The following is a 19,096-nucleotide window of genomic DNA, read 5'->3' on the forward strand; positions in this document are numbered from 1 at the left end:
TGACCACCCCTCTCCTGATGGAGCCCACCACCACCTATATATCATCATGTCAGCACCTATAAACACCTACACATCACCAAACACTGCTTCACATCACCCATCTTCCAAGACAGTGACAATTATACAGGCATACAGAACACTACACGCAACACAGCTTTACAGTGAAAACTTCAGCAAGTAAGGCATGTGAGAACATAATATGAAATCTTAACATGCATCTAACTTGCTGTCCTACAGTTCATCACTGGAACAGGAAGTAACACCATAACTTAACTTCATCTGAATCAGACTATGTGAAGCACTTGTTAAGAGCCCATGTGGAAAATAACACCATGATGCAATGGATGTTTGAAAATACCAAAATACTGACCTCTTAAACTCTGTGATTATTTCCATGTAGAACAAAGAACTACAACAAACAGGGAAGAAGCCAGTTACATAATGAAACAAATGTCAAGTGGTGTGTGTACTGGCTGATAACCGCAAAGATAAACTGCACTACGCCACTATGCAGGCACTGTGAAAAGTCACCCACCTTGCTGAAGCAATGGTGTTGCTAACTATTACTTTCACGTTTATTATTGCCCTTTCTTGCTGCCCCAGTGGTCTCACTGCTGGGGCACCACACATAGAATTACTACTGAGACCAACTAACAGCTAACGACTCAAAGATGCAAACCAACATATGGTAAAATTTAAATGGATGGAAGAATCAATTTAGAAGCACACACACCTAACCTAAGCTAGAAATAATGTAAAGGTACCTAACGCTTTTAAAGGAAGAAATACAAGTGAAAAAAATAGCTATCCTACATGACAATACTGTCTAAAAACAAGTCAGCAAGCAGGCAAACAACAGTGCTTTTGAAGTGTCCTGCCTTATTATCATCCAATCTAGCAGGCAGCATTTCTCTACTGACTTGACTCAACCAGCCTAACATGCTTTGAAGATTAAACTGGTGTTAGTCCTACTATAGAGGGTGCTGATCTATCCCTTCCTAGATGAAAAATCAGTTGATAACACAGTAGGCCACCTTTTCAGCAGTTTGCTGTTAACAGTTTTAATTGTTATCTTACTGAGATGCAAGTTTCCTTAGTAAAAAATAATCATAATTTTAAAAAGAAATTTCTTACAACAGAATTTGTATTTGCCAAAGTTCTCTAGATGTCTTTCTCCCTTAACACATGCTAGAACCTTCCCTGCAATGCCCTTCACCTTCCCAAGAAACAACACAGACTGAAGGCGTCTGACATAACTAATGTTACATACACAAATGTAAGCCAAATTTCTGAAATATTACTTAGTAACACATTAGTGAGCTTGAAGAAAAATGCATCACAGTGACTGAAGGGCACTGAAAGTGAGGAATTCAGTATCCAGGAATAATGGTTTTCTCAACAAGAAGAAAACATTACAGCTATAAAATTAACTCACTTACAAATAAAAATCAGAGTATAAGCATTCATTTATAACAGAGCTTTCACTCTCCCCCCAGAAGTATTTGAAGACATTTCCTTGTCTGTGCCACAACTGAAGGCACTCAGTTCAGAATTCCATAGCCTGTATCAATTAGTGCACTGTGACTGATGGAATCTTCCATGAAAGATGAAATACAAAACTCCATTCTTCAAACCACCTTTTATTAGAATATGTAAACTTGTACTTTTCTGTGTACTTACAGAAGCCAGGCTTAAAACAAACACTATAGCTACATTAAATCAAATACAAACTGTATCTGTTATTTCAAACCAAACCAAAATGAAAAAACATTTCTTAGGATATGGTTTCCGGCCCAGGAAGAAGTGAAATATGCTGAGTGTGCTTCAGTGATACTCAGTGTTCATTTATCTGCAAAAGAGCATGCTTCAGTAGGGCACAACTTCATCTTCTAGTTTGGATAGTTTCATACTTTTGAAATACTTGTAGCATTATTTTTCTTCACTAATTGGCTTAAGATATAGTCCTGTGTACTCTAATTGCATGCAGCCCAGACAGAATGTTTTCTTAATGAGCACAAAGTGAAACATCCCTGCATGGGCAAAGACGACAACAGTACAGCACAAAATTACCTTCACATTTGCTTTTTGCTACTACACCAATTTTTTTCAGCCTAAGCACAGACATTGTATTTTCCTTCACAGCAGCTGGACAGACAGTCATACTTCCTTCTGTTTTGAACACTCAAGGCAAAGATAAATTACTGACAAATATGAACCTGAGACTCAATGAATCGGGGCTCTATACTTGGTCTTCCACTGACTAGATCCAAAAAACACAGAAAGATGCAATTCTCCTCAAGCTGCTACCCCATGCAAAATGGATGTTGTCAATTACCCTCGGAAGGAAATATGGAAGGAAATCATACCACAAAACAAAAGAAATGGTGACGGCAGTCTCAGTTTTATTTATCTTCTATAATTCCAGAACATTCCTGAGAAAACGCTGTTTACAATAGCTGGTGATTTTGCTTCCACTTCCTCTGATCAGAAGGCTTTTACCAGCAGCACCACAACACATCTCATCATGGCGCTTGCTAAGCAGGATCCCTAAAGGTCAAGAGCACTACCTTCACAGACTTACAGTGAAAGGTTGAATTACACCCATGGACGAGACAGGAAGTCTGTGAAATGAATTTAAAAAGAGGATTTGATGGTGACGTGAGAAATCTTTCACTGCCTAGAAAGTACAAGCACTCAGAAGCATTATACTCACCTTCAAAAAACAAACAAGAAAACCACTTACCAGATCACCCACAACACAGAGGGAGAAAAAGTACAGTAACATATTTGTTAATAAACAGCACACTATGCAGTGTTTAAAATACACTTTTAACCCACAAAAATTGCTGTTTCATGAAAATAAATGCTGTTTTCCCTATTTCCACAGACTCACTAAAACTTCATGAAGTTATGAAAAATGGTGAAAGTGCTCTTCTGCTCTGGTACATTTATATTGACACATGACTTTGATGTATTTATGCTAATACACTAAACCATTACGGTTATATGCTACAAAACTTATCTAGGGTTAAGTGGGTTTTCTTCTTCATGTTTTTTTAAGACTGAAAGATCAAACAGATCTGATTTGAAATACAACATTTGTTAAAAGCATTTTACTTTTAGAAACTTCCTAAACCAGGAAAACAAAAGTTGACCCCTACCTGGGCCTTCTATACTCTTCCTTCCTTCAACAGATACACTAGAGAAATGTAAACAATCTTAATTAAGGGACAGACATCCTTCTACCACATTCTTACAAAGTCATTCCTACAAGTCTTGATGCAAATCACTTGCTTTGCCAATTTAAAAAGTAACAAAGCCCACATAAATGATCATTAGAATAATCAACCCTTGTGCAGTAATGGGATCAGCTGGTCCCACTGACACAGCTAAAAATTCACTGCTGGCAAGACTAGAGTCCAAGTAGGTATTCATTGTTTCTTTGTGCTTAGAACCCAATAAATGAATGTTCACATGTAAGTCAAATGACACAGGCACATTTCTATAATTGAAATTATTCAAGTAGTGAGCCAACTAAGAAATTCTGTGCTGTGACAAATACTGCTTTGCAGCTATACAGTTTCAGTGCTTTCTTCTTCATGTCTTGTATTTCATGTTTGTTTTATATGAATTTTTAGTTACATTTAGAGTCAAACGTGTCCAAAGTAATTAGTGCATTTTAGGCACTGCCCCAAACCCAGCATTTTAAGCAGCAAATGTGTAGCTATATTTTTTTATTACTATATTGCAACATGTTGCACCTACAAAAATGACGATGACAAATGCCACAATCATGTCACAATAATTATGAAAAATTCTCCTTATTGCAACTCCAACCAATGAGTGAAGCTCCCTGCAGTGGTACAGGCTCTTGAACTAACTGTCTAACACACACTTCTCCAAAAGTGAACAAAAAGACTGTTCCAAAAGGAACAGGCTGCCCAGGGAGGTTGTGGAGTCTCCTTCTCTGGAGATGTTCAAGACCTGCCTGGATGCCTACCTGTGCGACCTGCTGTAGGGAACCTGCTTTGGCAGGGAGGTTGGACTCGATGATCTCTGGAGGTCCCTTCCAACCCCTACAGTTCTGTGATTCTGTGAAAAGTGAGTGTAACAGAATCATGAAAACAGAACACGCGCCAGAACACTCCAGTCCACTGATGAAGGCAGATTCAGGTCACCATGCCAAAGTGAAATGGCATGGCTGAGACGCAGCACATGCTCCTCCTTGCCAGCCGTGCTACATAAGCAAGTCAGTCAGCTGGATAAAGGAGCACCACAATGCTGCTGTTTTCCCTGTGTCAGCTCTCTCACCCTCTTGCTTTCTTTTCTGCTACCTCCTCACTTTGAAGCGATGTTTTTCCTTGCTGCAGCTCTCAATTATCACTCCTTTGAGCTTGAGTCTTCCTTATGCTTTCCTGCAGAATCTGTAAAAACTGATAATTGATTACTGTCTAAGTATCACAATTTGTGCTTGAGAGTAGAGTGCAAACTAAAGGAACAAGAGCAAGTACATAACAGCCATTCCGTCTGAGTTCAAGCCCTGGCAAACATCAATTTGCATTAAGTGCAGATTTCACAATTAGGTTTGAAAAACCTACTGTAAACAGATAAGTTCCCTGAGCAGTAATGAAACCCATACATGCAAACCTATCTCAAAGTTTACTATAAACTCTGCCTACAATTAAGTGTTTAATAAAACCTCTCCATTGTGACATCTGTGGCAGGTTGCACTGCTGCCTTCCCTAAGCTCTGCCTGTTTCCTCTCAGCAGCCTCCAGCCCCACATGCTTGTATTAACATTAGCATCTACAAGACCTCTTCATTCTTGTCAAATGTGACTGAAACAGGCAGAAGGGTACCGGGAGGTACCCCTTTACAGTGAGGGTGACGGAGCAGTGGAACAGGCTGCCCAGGGAGGTGGTGGAGTCTCCTTCTCTGGAGATGTTCAAGACCTGCCTGGATGCCTACCTGTGTGACCTACTGTAGGGAACCTGCTTTGGCAGGGGGGTTGGACTCGATGATCTCTGGAGGTCCCTTCCAACCCCTACAATTCTGTGATTCTGTGAGGTAAGGAGAGAGGCAGGAAAAGGATGGTAGGCAACGATTCAGCATGACTGGTGCGTGCACACAGTGCATTCAAAAATAAACCTAAAACCAAAAATTTCTACTGTAAGAAACACACAAACTCCTCAGGCAGAACACACTATTGCATCATTAAAACTACATTTAGCTACAGACTGTGTGTTTGATGGCATTTTTTGAAATCTGAATTAGTCACTGAGGACTTTCTACAGTAATACTAGCCAAGTACGCTGACCCTGCATATGAGATGCTAAACTAGTAGGGAACAATTAAATAAATGCCTGAAACACTAAGCAAAAGATTTTCATGTCTAATACTACAGCTGGTGGATTAGCATCACATCTAAATTTCACTATGGTTTTTCAGGTTGTGCTAACATAACCAACAAATTTCTAGAAGAAACACTGAAAAACAAGTACCAGCTCTACTGGTACTTGTTACCAGTTACCAGTACCTTATCGTAACTTCCTTCTGTACGTCTGAGATGGACACCTCCATAGCTTTTAGTCTATCCTCTCTACTCCAGCTACTAGAAGACTTGATACCTTTCTATGACTGCTAAGCATTTGCTGGACTCTAGACAGCAGAAGCAAAGTCAGAAGGACTGTATTCAGCCCTAATTTTACATGAGTATAGCTTGGGACATATCTCTGTTGCAAGTTGCACAGGTTATTTTACCATTTCCCAACCATGCATAAAACCTCCTATCATTCAGACATCTAAGAGTTGTTTTGCAGCTGAATGCATGGATGAGGGTAAAATGCCAGGATCTACTTCTACTACAAAGACATTTAAACAAACCAACCAACCCAATCACCCATACCCTTGCCCATTTGGCAAAAAGAACAGTGCAGCACATAAGCCACACAAGAGAAAAGTTGTTTTCCAGTCCCTTTCTGCAATCTTGAGCTTTGTAATTAAGGCTTACTACAGCACAGGAGTGGTGATATAGGGAAAAGAAATCCAAAGAACCCTGAAGGGATAGAATAGGAAGACCTGCAGTACTACTGATATAAACACTGGAGTATAGATGCAGCATGAACTAATGAAGAAAAAAAAAATCATTTTGTAGACAGAATGTGCTTCTGCAACATCATCTCAAAAGGCACTGTGGCCTGACATCACTCTTTATCATACCCCATTGGCCAGTGCTGGAAAATCCACCTTATTACTTTTCAATATTCAGAGCTTCAGAGAAAAGGGTGCATTGTATTTAAGTGAGTAAGCAGCAGTGAAAACTTGAATTTGGATACAAAAAAGAAAGTCATGAAATGAAGGACTGAGATCGAAGAGATTATTCAGCGTGGCTCCAGATAGGTCTGTTACAGGCCACCAGCACACAACATGTGTTAGGTTTGTGAATGCACAAACCATCTTGTGGCAAAAATTGCCTGCTGCTGGTTTTGTACTAGCCAGACGTCAGGTGAGAATCAACCTGAGAATTCTTCCATTGGAAGGGAAAAGGCATGGGGAAAAGGCAAGGAAATGTTCTGAGAATCTTCAGAAACTTGTCTGAGAGTTTATCAAATGGTAGCTTGTCACTAAGAATTGCCAGAAAAAGAAAAAAAAAAGAAAAAAGAAAGCATTACTCAGCATTTATATTCTTGTTTCTGCAAAATTAATGCTTACACATGATTATTATGACTTCCTTAACATTTAAAAGATCTGCCTGGCCATAACCACATCGTTCTCAACAATTCCTATGTAAATATCAAGTACCTCTCCATGCTACCTTCACTGAAACAGCCAATTCCTATATTAAGAACTGCTAAACTTTTACAGGGGGTATCCTGAGCCAGCTGTCCTCTCTCCTGCAGTACCACTAAATCTTAAGCACCAGAAAAGGCACAGGAAAAATCTCATGCTTGGGGTCTATCCACCTCAGAATACACAATTACAATTGGACAAGGAATACCTCACTGACATCAGAATTTCGGCTTCATGGGTACAGACGATTAATTGCGAGGTTTTTAGTTGAAAAAAAATTGTTCAGGTACTGATTTGTATGCCAGTGACAAAACACCATTACCAACAACTACACACACAGGAAATTTTCAACCATATGCCTGGGTGATCCACACCTACAGCTTTCATACTGTTACAAGTAGAGAAGTGAAGTCCCATACTGGGCCTAAATCAAGGGACTGGCACTGAGTCTACGATGACAGAATGTCCAGCAGGCAGCTGTGGGTAAAGGCTCAAGGATCAATCACAGTCTAGTTTGAAATGTAACCGCTCCAGAGAACGAGAACTGCTGTTCCTTCATTTGGCCATACAAAAACCTTGGCGTACAGCTCCTGCATTCAGGGAATCGGACCCTTGGAGTTCAGATGAGAAGCTGTCATCTCCCACGTCGCAAAGAGAGCTGCTCCAGCCGGGGGGCGCCCACCTGAGCCACCTCCACATTCTCTCGGGCCACCTCTGCAATGCCCGCTGGAGACACCGAAGCCTCTCTGCGGTAAGCTTTATGAAAATCATAAATCGGCGTCCAGAACGCACCCATCAGCATTTTCCACTGCTCAAAATCACGGCACGTTACAACGCCAACCCAGCAACAGAACAACCAAAGGCAGAGGCTATTTTTCCCCTCCGCTCTCTCCTCCCGCCCCCGTGGCAGCAGCGCAAGGGCCGCCGCAGCCCGGAGCCCCTCAGGACGCGGCGCGGTGCCCACGAGTCCCAGCGCGCGCTGCCGGACGGCGCACAGCGGGACGGCCCCGCGCAGCACCGGCACGCGGCTCCGCGGCCCGGGATGGGCAGGCACGGGCGGCTCCCGACGAGACCCTGTCCTGAGCGCCTCCGTCGGAAAGCCCCCGAGCTCTGCCCTTCCCCTGGGTGCAGCCTCCCAAAGCCGATTAACTGCGCTGGCCCCGATCCCCACCCACGGAGCGCGGTTCTGCCCCACCACCCGCCCCGCGGACCCCTCCGAACGGCGCGGTCCCTTAGTCGCTCACTCACCATGGTACAGATGGAGGCGATTTTGGAGACCGTCATTAGGATTTCCATCCGCCCAGCGCCATCTTCCGCCCAATCACAGCGCCGAGCGGGGCCGGGCCGGGCCGGGCCGAGCGAGAGTAGGAGGGGATGAGGAGGGCAGAGCGTACCGCCCCCGCCGGCACCCACCGCGGGACTCCCGCAGCCCGGCGGGCCCCCAACGGCCGTACGAACGACTCACGACTCGGCGCCTCGCAGCCTCGCCCACGCGAGCCCGCCCCGCCCCACGCCGGGCCCTCGCTCCGCCGGGTCACCGGCCGCCTCCCGGCCCGCCGCCCGGCCCCGCCCCCGAGCCGGCTCCCGCCGCGCCGAGCGCCGCAGGGCACGCATGCGCGGGGCGGGGCCTCGGCCGCCTGAGGCGTGGGCGTCGTGCCTCGGTGTGCGTGGAGCGGTGGGGCGTGAGGGCTGTGTCTGGGCGCTGCGAGTTTTTCTTTTCCGGGCGTTTCCGGCTCTCTCTGCTTCCCTCGCGCTGTCTCTGGATTAATGGCCCCGAGGTTTCACCGAGTCTAGCACCGACTCCCCTGGCCTCTGTTATTTCCAAAATAAAGTTGACCCGTAGAGTCGATGCTTGCATCAGCCGCTCAAGGTGTCTGCTTAGGGATGAGATGAATCATCTCCTCGACGTGTTTCTTCTTCTGTGCACTGCAGCAGCAATCTGGATGAGTCGTTCAAGATGTTTATGTCTACGTTAGCCATGTTCCACCCTGTCTTTTTGCATATATGGAAGCACGGAGCAGATTGAGATGCATTACAAATCATAATGCATAAGGCGACCTAGGTCGTAAAGACATACTTTCACCATAAAAAACATACATTAATATCTATAAAACCAAATTATGATCCATTTTTCAGATTGGATATTAGGGAAAGGGTCTGCGCCAGAGGGCAGTGGGCACGGAACAGCGTGCCCAGGGCTGTGGGCACAGCCCCGAGCACTGGAGCTCAGGGAGTGTTTGGACAGAGCTCTCAGACACAGGGATTGATTTTGGGTGGTCCTGTTTGGAGCCAGGGGTTGGACTCCATGTTCCTGTGGGTCCCTTCCAAATTTGTTGTTTTGTGATTCTATGGTTCCATGATCCTCAGAAGTAAACATTCCTTAGCAACTAAGTTAATGGGAATAAAGAATAAGTTTTCCTTCAGCTAAAGCATAAAAAATGTGACTTTAAAAAGTTTTTATGTCTGAACTCTTTATTGAAACGTGAAATATTCTTGAGCTTTTATATAACAGCTGTGGTCTAGAAGTGTATATTTCAAAAGTATAGTATTTGAGAAAATGAGTGCTTCTTGGATGACTGCGTTCTGTAAATGTTGCCACAGAAACAATGGGGGAGGACAGCATCAAGAGAATGAGAAATAGAAACAAAAGAAGTGGATTGGCCATCTATGAGGAAAAAAAAAAAAGCAAGAAAGGATATTTGACCAGCTAGACACATCAAGCCATCAGATATCCAGCAGTTCATCTACTGAAATTCAAAGCTGCAAGATAAATTTGTAGGAGGACTGCTTTAAGTATTAGTCAGCCACGCTGCAGGACATACTCCTGTATAACCCCAGGAGAACAAAGTGCTCAGAGATAGCAGAAGGACAATATGGCACAAAACTGCAAAATGTTATTTCACTACTGCAGAAGTTTGTACAATTAGTTGAGATATAATTCAGTTTGCAACCAATTATGTGACTTTGAGTGAAACTGTGAAGGCCATAGAGAACTGAAGGAATCTTGAAAGGCAGTCATGGAAAGCCAGAGATTGTCTTGAAGTTTCTATCTGTCTATAAATTATAGGGCAGAATATAGTTGGAAACACAGAGCAGATCACACCAAGAGAAAATTTAAATATTGTGCAATATTGATCTACATTTAAAAAACGTGGGGGGATACATGGCTATGCTGGCCTGTATCTGACAGGTATGAGGCTAATTGTGGCTGGAGACTAAGCAGAGGAGCTGGAAAGATGTTGAATTAGTACAGGCGTATTGAAAACAGCAACAGTGTGTAAACTGAGATGCTGCATTGTGATCAAATTGAAATCATGCAGAGATTGGACACCATCACTTAATTGTCATGACTAAGCCCTTAGGGCAAAAAGAATTTTAAGTTTCTTTTCCTCTCCTCTCCTCTCCTCTCCTCTCCTCTCCTCTCCTCTCCTCTCCTATCCTTTTCTTTTTAACCAATATAGATAGGGTAGACCAGGATTGTGTGTGGGTGTGTACACACACTCACATTTGTGGAGAATGAGCTCTGAGAGCAGTTACAAGTTCTGGTAGTGCATATAGATCATTACAGTAACAAACCCTGTCTGAGAGAAGACATCAGTTCTATCTTGTATCCTCAAGGAGAGACAAGTCCACCTGATGAAGCGAGACAAGCATCTTTGCCAGCCTTAGGAGAACTTTCAGATAAGAACAGGGAAGGGAGATGGCAACACAGAGGGAAGAGAAGAAACAGTAGTCAAGGGCAGTAAGAAAATGGTGCAGCATGCATGTTGGGAATAAGAGACCTCAGGAATGATGAAATAGGGTGTGTGAGAGGCCACCCACCTCAAGGGTATGCACACAAACGCCTACAGACTGGGAAGCAAGCAGGAGAAACTAGCGCTCTGCAAGTATGACGTGGTGGGAGTTTGTTACAGATCACTTCATCAGGCAAATTAAGTCTTCTGTAAGGAATTTGAGGGAGACTTAGATCCCAGACTGATGAGGGATTTCATCCTACCTGACATCTGCTATAAGCACAACAATCACAATGCAAGCAGTCAAGATTTCTGAAAGGTGCAGATGATTTATTGATACTGGATGGGCCAGCCACAGGTGATTGCAGCTGGATCTGCCATGCCAGCAAGGCAGAACCATGGGATGTGGGTGGCAGTCGGTGTCTTGGTCACCAAAGCCTTTGCTGCAGTGACTGAGGAAAGGTGTCTGTGATCCTGAGACGACCACAGGAAGATAGCAGTAGACTACACACCCTGTGCTTTAGAGAGAAGACTTCAGCTTATTCAGCAGCTCTGATTGGAGAGCTGGCAAGAGAGCATGAGAATTGTCCATCCTAATAATGAGGAAAACAAATAGTATTTGTTTTCAGCAACAGGAAAGCAAAATTTATATGATCTAAAGAAGAGAAAAACAGTGACTAAATGGGAAATTAAGGTCAGGGTTATCATAAGATCTATATTGCATGGTAAATTCATTCTAGTCAAATGTTTTAGTATAGGCACAAGCAGAGCTTCTTAAAGATATGGTGAACAGGTCACGCCTGCAGATGTGAGCTGTGTTATGGAGTGGTAAATGAAAAGAAATTAAGAGTTCAAAGTGGCCAAGTCATTTATCTGCCTCTAAAGTCTCTCACACTGTGTAGCTGTTACAAAATATTTGAATGACCATGATACCTAGAAACAAAAATCAGAGGCCAAAGTCCTTTGCCTAAGTAGACTCTATGTAAGACATTGAGAGAAAATCCATTCTGTCTTCTGAAGATTTTATAATCCAAATGTGTAGAGGCACCAATCGATACAGAGGAGCAAGAGAAAACATAACAAGTGTGAACTGCTGCCACTCACCCTGTGCCTCTCCTTGTTTCATAATCCCATGGTTTGGCAGCAGCCCAGCTTACTCAAAGGTGAGTGGGTAGGCTAGATTTTAAAACTGAAGATCAGCGCAGTTCAGGTATGTTTGTGCCTGTTTCATCTCTGCAACAATAGGAGGCTTTGCTGAGTCTGAGGAACATCAGGCTTTTATTAGTGTTGCTTGTCAACAGGACTGGTCCCATGAATCTCTTTCTCCACTCTGCTAACAAGTCAAACCACCAGCCAGTCAGGCTGTTGCTGCAGTATCTGAATGCAGACAGATTGCATCTGTTGTTGGACTAGTATGTAGTGTGACCAAAAGATCATAGCATAATAGGGCCATAAAATAATAGGATATTTCTGGTTGGAAGGGACCTCTGGAGGTCTCTGGCCCAACCTCCTGCTCACAGCAGAGTTGGCTCTCAAGTCAGAAGGCTGCTTTGTGTGTATACTTCTTTATTTGCTTTGGAAACTCATAATTTTTGATCCAGATAGCTCTTGCAAAAAGACCACGTGAATTCACCAGCTGGATTTTGATTGACACATAGCCCAGTGAAGGTCATCCACCATCCTCATGGTGGAGTAACCAGCCCTGCTCTAAATATACACTTTAACTTATAGGCAACAAGTATTACAGGACTTATGCTACAAGGTAATTGAGTGGGACATGAAAGATTTTTTCCACAATTTCTATTCCATAATTCCAAGAAAACCCGAAGCAGAATGCAAATTACACAGAATTGGAAACTTAACACATTATGTAAGTGAAAATGGATTCTTCTTGAGAACAAGGGACACTGATGAGAAATATATTTCAAAAGTGCTGTTATATCAAATCATCTTGGACTGACTGAAAATACTTCAATATCTATATTAGTAAATTAGTATTTGTAAATTATGGTTCTAGTACATTTCCAGGAAATCAGGCTTTGTTCAGGACAGCTGTACAAGCTGTCTGGGAGCCATGGCAGGGAGTGATGGTTGTCAGACTGAACATGGGAGGACTCAGGCAAGCATTTCAACAGGTGAGACAACACATTTTATTCATTGTTTAAAAATAAGAACTTCAATCTCACTTATAAACAAGGCATCAAGAAATTCTTCTCACAGAAAACTATACAATGATGGAAGACTATAAAATTTATGAAAATTAAGCTTGTACTTAAGATAAATATTATTTTATTCCTTACCACTTTTCATCAATAAATATCGGAATATTTTACAAATAAATATGAGAAATTATTAGACATATATGAGAATTATTAGACAAATTTTGTAAACAGGAAAAGATAGGTGAAGGGGAGTTCTCACGCAGAGTAAGTTTGGCTCATGTTGATTTATACCTTATTTCAGAAACCAAAGCTTTCCTCAATCAGTGTGGCTTTGTTTTTAAGCAGAGCGTAATATTTGTTTCTTGCAGAGTTCACAGATGAATTTACTTTAATACTTGCCTTTTTCGCAGCTGAACTCATATGGATCACCTTGCTACATATGCAGCTGGTAAATAATTCACCTTTTATTATACAGAGGATTTTCAGCATCCGAAAAGTTTAAAGTTTAGAAGGGAAAGTAAATACAATAAATTAAAAATGCTACTGAACTGAATAAAAATTTCTATCAACAGCACTTAAAACACACATCAGTTAAGACAGTTGTCCTATAAGACTATAAAATAGAAGAATTCAATTGTACTGAAAACAACAGTCTCTAGACTCAAAAAAGTTGGGGTTCTGCTTAGAAAAATTGCCCTTTTATATAGCAGTAAATTCTTTTGAAAAACACTGTCATATACTGCAAGAGAAATCTGTATATTTTGGGTCCCAGTGATCTTGATGGGATGAAAGGACACAAACTGGGCGTTAAAACAGTAACTGTACGCTTTTTGATACTGTTCTGAACAGCTGCAGAGGCCTCTGCAGGTTTCTTTCGAGAAACAGGGCCACTATTTAAAAATGGGGTAGTTTAATATTGTAATGAAATACTATTATTGATTTCTTAAAAAGGTAATGGATTTGATCCTTGACACATGCACTAGAGGAGCCATTGTTATCAGCTCACTCTCTATGGAACAAAAACCTTGGAAGTCAATGACAGTTCATGTGTGTGCTAAACCTATCTTGGAAAATCTATTACTAGAAGTGAGGTATAGGATCCTTCTTCAGTGCATGTGTTCTCTACCAGAACACCTGGCAAAGCTTCCCTGCTACAGTCAGCAAGACGGTATTTTTGTGATCTCTGCAGCATTTCTCCAAAAGCAAGATCAGCTGTCATGTTATAACAACATTGACGCACAGCATGACAACAGGCAGCCCCCAGGTAAAGAGTCTTTGTGCCATTTCAGCCCTCAGCCTCCTCCACTAATCAGTTCGTTACAGTACCAAGATGCAAAAGGAACTGAGGAGGAATATGTAAAACAGCATGCACATAGCAGATAGTGGAAAAGCACGTAGTGGAAAAAATGATCAATAGGGGGTGGAAAAATTACTCAAAACAGCTTTCTGGAGATAATCAAGTTGTTAAAGAGCATTTACTGTTAATAGTCTGTGTTTTTCATTAAACTAATGGGTGGTTCATTATTTCTGTTTTAATAGAAACATATGTCGCAGTTAGCAATATTTTGTGTTTCCACTGATCTAATGCAATTATTCAAGTGTGTGTTGCAATCAGTTCTTAAACAATGCTCTCTTTGTCAGCAATATAGAAGTAAAGTGATTTTAATTTTTTTCTCTTGATAGATTTACACCCTGGAAGACCCACAGTTCCCCTCTTTACCTGCACACGGTCAGTTAAATGCTGCCATCTGGTTATACTTATAATTTAGGTTTGCAAAGAAAAATATAAAGAAAATACAAAGAAAAATATAAGATCGATTGTTGCATGTATATCAGAACTGACAGTGCTTAATTTTGTGTGTATTAGCACCCTGTGCCTTTACAGTGCAGTAACCCAGGCATCACCTCTTTGTCCTTAATGACCTCATTGCCTCAATCCATTTCTCCTGCAATTTCATTTCTCTCTGCCCCCCTACAGCATTTCTTGCCATTTGCCCTTCTTTTCCTTTACCCAATTTTGCCCCTTTTCCTGCACTGCTTCTTCCTCACAGGTTGGCTGTGGCTGCCTTAGAACAGCACAGATGCTGTTTAGCTCACGTTACTGTTTTGCATATTCCATTAAGATCTCCATAGCATTTCACAGATATTAATGGACTGATCTTTAACATAAGTATGTGCTTCTTAAATATGTGCTATTATTCCCATTATACATATGGGAAAGTTGGTCAAGGTTATTTTTGGTTGGTCATAGACTGGTCAAGCTTATCCTTTGTTAATTCTCAGTTTCACTTCTCCTTGACTCATCATTACTTTGTTCTTTTCTGGCTGTACATATTTGTTGAGAACAGATGTTGTCTCAATGACAGGGGTCGTCAGAGCGTAGCCAACTCTAATTGTTATCATAAGCCTTGTGATATCTGGTAGTTCCCTTCATAGATCCCAGTCCCTGGAGTAAGGTGATGAAGATTACATGAGTTCCTAGCTCAATAAGCTAGAAAACTGAAAGATGTGATAATAGAATACTGAAAATGTTCAAAACACTATGAAAATAAAACACACTTTTTTTTTTTTTTTTTTTTTTTTTTTTTTAATGCAACTATTCTGCTGTATTTTGTGGTATCATTGATTTTGTTTTGGATTAATGATTTAAGAAACTGACACATCTGGGACTGCAAATGTTAAGAATCATTTCCCATTGCGGAAAGGAGGCTGGCTGCAAAAAGGAAATCACTCAATGAAGGCTAATGCATACATGGCACAAATTTCAACTCTGCAAAAGCACCTAGGAAAAAGTATAAGTGGAACTGTAATCATATGTGAAATGCCTTAATGCAGAGAACAGCATTTTTTACTCCTGTTATTTCTGTATTTGATTCTTCTTTTCTTTCAAGAAGAATCTATGAAGGCAGAAGAGGATTTTCTTTACTCATCTGAAGATACGTACAACTACAAGAAGACATTTGCTGAGAGACTCACAACAATCAGCTCAGCACTTGACTTTGCAATAATTCTGGTTACTTCATACATTATTAAAAAGAGCATTTGGTAGCACTTAAAATGAATATCATTCAACTGTCTTTATGTACTCATACAGAAAAGTGAATTTTATGTGGTGTATTTTGAAGAAAGAATTTATGCTTACTGGAATTCAGCTAAGACTAAATAGAAAACATTACTTGAAATAAAACTAGAAATATGTTATAAGGCCCTTTCCTCCAGCAAGATTGTTTGCCATTTCATAAGCAATTAAAGACAATGATGTTAGGGACTCTGTTTAGAACAATTAAAGAGAAATACAAATGGCTACCTTGGATGCCAATAAACCAATACAAATTCACAGAGTGCTTATAAAATAGAAGAGTACTCCATAAACATTTTTACTTTATCAGTGTTACAAAGTTGGAATCATAGACTAATGCAATCTCTGCTATCTATGGAAGTTGTAAGTCCAATACTCAGCAAAAACAAATGCAGCTAGATCAGATTGCTCAGGGCCATGTCCAGTCAAGTTTTAAATAGCTCCAAGAGTGTAAATTTCACCAACTCTCTTAGCAATTTAGCTCAGTTTTGTACCACCTTTACTATAGAAATGTTTTCATTATTTTGAGTCAGAAATTTTCCATATTCTAACTTGTGTCCGTTGCCTCTCATCCTCTACTGTGCACCTCAGGAGGTCTCTGGCTCCACCTTCCCTGTATTCTCCCATCACACAGTGGAAAACAGATATAGAAGATCCCCTCTGCCTTCTTTGCTAGCTGAACAAAGCTAGCCCTCTCAACTTCTCCTATGTCCCTATGCTTCAGTCCATTAATGTCTTACTGGCTTTCTGCTGGGCTTGCTCCTGTATATCTTCATCTTTGCATCCTGGGGAGGCCAGAACTGGACACAGTACTCAAGATGTGGTCTCACAAGTGCCAAAACAGAGATAAATAGATCCTTTTTGTGCTGGTCAATAGTCATGGATGTAGGTGAGTTTGCAGCAAGGGCACACTGCTGTTGTCTGACAGGATCCTCAGATGTTTTTCATGGAATTAATTATAGAATCATAGAACGGCTTAGCTTGGAGTGGACCTTAAAGCTCAACTAGTTCCAGCCCCTCTGCCATGGGCCAGGTTGCCAACCACTATATCAGGCTGCCCAGGATCCCATCCAACCTGGCCCTGAATGCCTCCAGAGGTGGAGCATCCACATCCTCTCTGGGCAGCCTGTTGTATTGCCTCAACACCTTAGTAAAAAATGTATTCTTAACATCTAAGCTAAATTTCCCGTTTTACTTTAAAGCCATTCCCTCTTGTCCTGTCACTATCGGACCGTGTAAACAGTTGGTCCCCTCCTGCTTGTAAGCTCCTTTCATTTACTCAAATGCTGCAACGGATTCTGCCTGCAGCCTTTTCTTCTCCAAGCTAAACAAGCCCAAGTCTCTCAATCTATCTTCACAAACTACTTCAGCCTTTTGATCGCCTTTGTGTCCCTCCTCTGGGTGGGCTCCAACTGCTCTGTGTCCCTTCTGTACTGGAGGCCCCAGGCCTGGACAGCAGCCCAGGATACTGCTGGCCGTCTAGGCTGCAAACACTCACTGATGGCTCATGTCCATCTTTTCATCCATTAGGATCTCCAAATCCTTCTCCACAGGGTTGCTCTCAGTGTGTACTTCTTCCAGTCTGTACTCATATCTGGGATTGCTTTGACCCAACACCTTGCACTTGGATGTGTTAAACCTTATTAGATCTTTATGTGCCCATTTTGAGATTCTTCAGCTCTCTCGAGATGGCATCCTTTCCTTCTATTGTGTCAACTGCAACACTCAGCTTAGAGTCATCAGCAAACTTGCTGAGGGTACGCTCAAATCCCACTGCCTTTGTCATTGATCAAGATGTTGAAGAGCACTGTTCCCAAGATGGACGCCTGGGGGACACCACTTGTGACCGGCCTCCATCTCAACATAGAGCTGTTGACAACAACACCTCTGGCTACAACCATCAAACCAATTGTTTGTTCACCCGACAGTCCAGCCTTCAAACCCATAGCTCTCCAATTTAGAGATAAGGATGTGGTGTGGGAGCATGTCAAAGGCTTTGCACAAGACCAGTTGCCTTCCCTTTGTCCACCAGTGCTGTCACTCCATCACAGAAGGCCACCAGATTGGTCAGGCATGATCTGCCCTTGGTGAAGCCATGCTGGCTGTCTTGGATTGCCTCCTCATCTTGTGTGTGCTTCTCAGCAAAGCGACTTTCCATGAAGTCAGCTCTCAGCCTGTTCTGTTGCACTGGATTATTAAAATCTAAGAGCAGGACTTTCCATTTGTCTATCCTCAACCTCAGTGTCCCTGTCATTCCATTTCTCCAGTCTCTGTCAGTCCCTCTCAATAGCAGTTCTGTCCTCCAATGATTTGACCACATTCAACAATTATGTATCATGCTCAAGCTCATCTGAGAATTGTCATGAAACAAAAGAAAACAACACACCACACTTGTTTTTATAATGCAGTTTCATTGAGATTTCATCAGTTCAAACTCAGTAGGCCATTACAATAAACTGTTCTTATATACGATGCTCCGTGTCACGTATTACACTTCAGATGTCAGGTATTACATTTCAGCTGCATATTTAGATCTATGTAAAGCTGAATCTCTTTTCCCTCCAAAGTTAAGCCTGTCTTAAAAAAAAATAATGGCCGTAGGTTGTGCTCTGTTAAATATACTCCGTTATACTTTATAGTGAATAAAACAGTCACACGCTAGAAATCAGATAAGAAAAAGGGTAACTAAGACTGGCCCCTACCAGCCAGCCTGAATTTTTTCCTAGAGTGTACTTGTTTTGCTTTGGCCAATCCATATTACACTGACTAATAGTCAATTCTGTCCATGCCTGTTTATTCCTTACAGAAAAAAAAAATCTTTAAAGACACCGAGAGTTTTTTCTAAGCAAAATCATTACTATTTAAGAACTGACTTGGTGCCACTGCAGTCACCAGGAGGTCTGCCACTGCATGGGAGTTAGATTAAAAAACTGTCTCTTAGTTCTCAGTTATCAAGTTAAGAGCAATAACTGAAACACTTAGGGCCAAATAAATAAATAAATAAATAATCAGCCCCTGGGGCTTCATATTTAATGGATTCGATAAAAAGAGCAAATGTCTCAGAAATAATTAGTGTACTGTAAGATAGCTGGACTGTTTTTACAGTTCGGATCGCTGATACTCAAGAGCAATGAGTGGGAATAGCAGCAAATCTGTGGAGCTTGCTGTGCATTTGGAGGCTCCAAGAGCCTGGATTATGTAGCCTAGAGGAACAGAGGTGTAAGGGGAACAGCATTCTTGTGTATTAATAATTACAGAAAAAAAGTCAGGGCAAACATCTTTATTCTTCAGGATAAGTTCATAACAGTTCAGACATAAACAAACAGAAAACAG

At 41.7% G+C, this 19,096-nt stretch overlaps 1 protein-coding gene across 2 annotated transcripts in view; it reads right to left on the reverse strand.

The window, feature by feature from the left end:
- Nucleotides 1-8,182, reverse strand: part of USP12 (ubiquitin specific peptidase 12) — a 36,028-nt gene extending 27,846 nt beyond the window's left edge. For both annotated transcript variants that reach the window (XR_006178191.1, XM_042867689.1), the window contains exon 1: nt 8,037-8,182. Coding sequence is in view for 1 of the 2 variants with exons in the window: in XM_042867689.1 (XP_042723623.1) it covers nt 8,037-8,084 (48 nt within the window). In the remaining variant the exon portion in view is untranslated. The remainder of the gene's footprint in view (nt 1-8,036) is intronic.
- Between the last annotated feature and the right edge of the window lie 10,914 nt (nt 8,183-19,096).

This window comes from Lagopus leucura, unplaced genomic scaffold (assembly GCF_019238085.1).
Source record: "Lagopus leucura isolate 7727_CA_CO unplaced genomic scaffold, USGS_WTPT01 Super-Scaffold_100001, whole genome shotgun sequence".
NCBI lineage: Eukaryota > Metazoa > Chordata > Aves > Galliformes > Phasianidae > Lagopus > Lagopus leucura.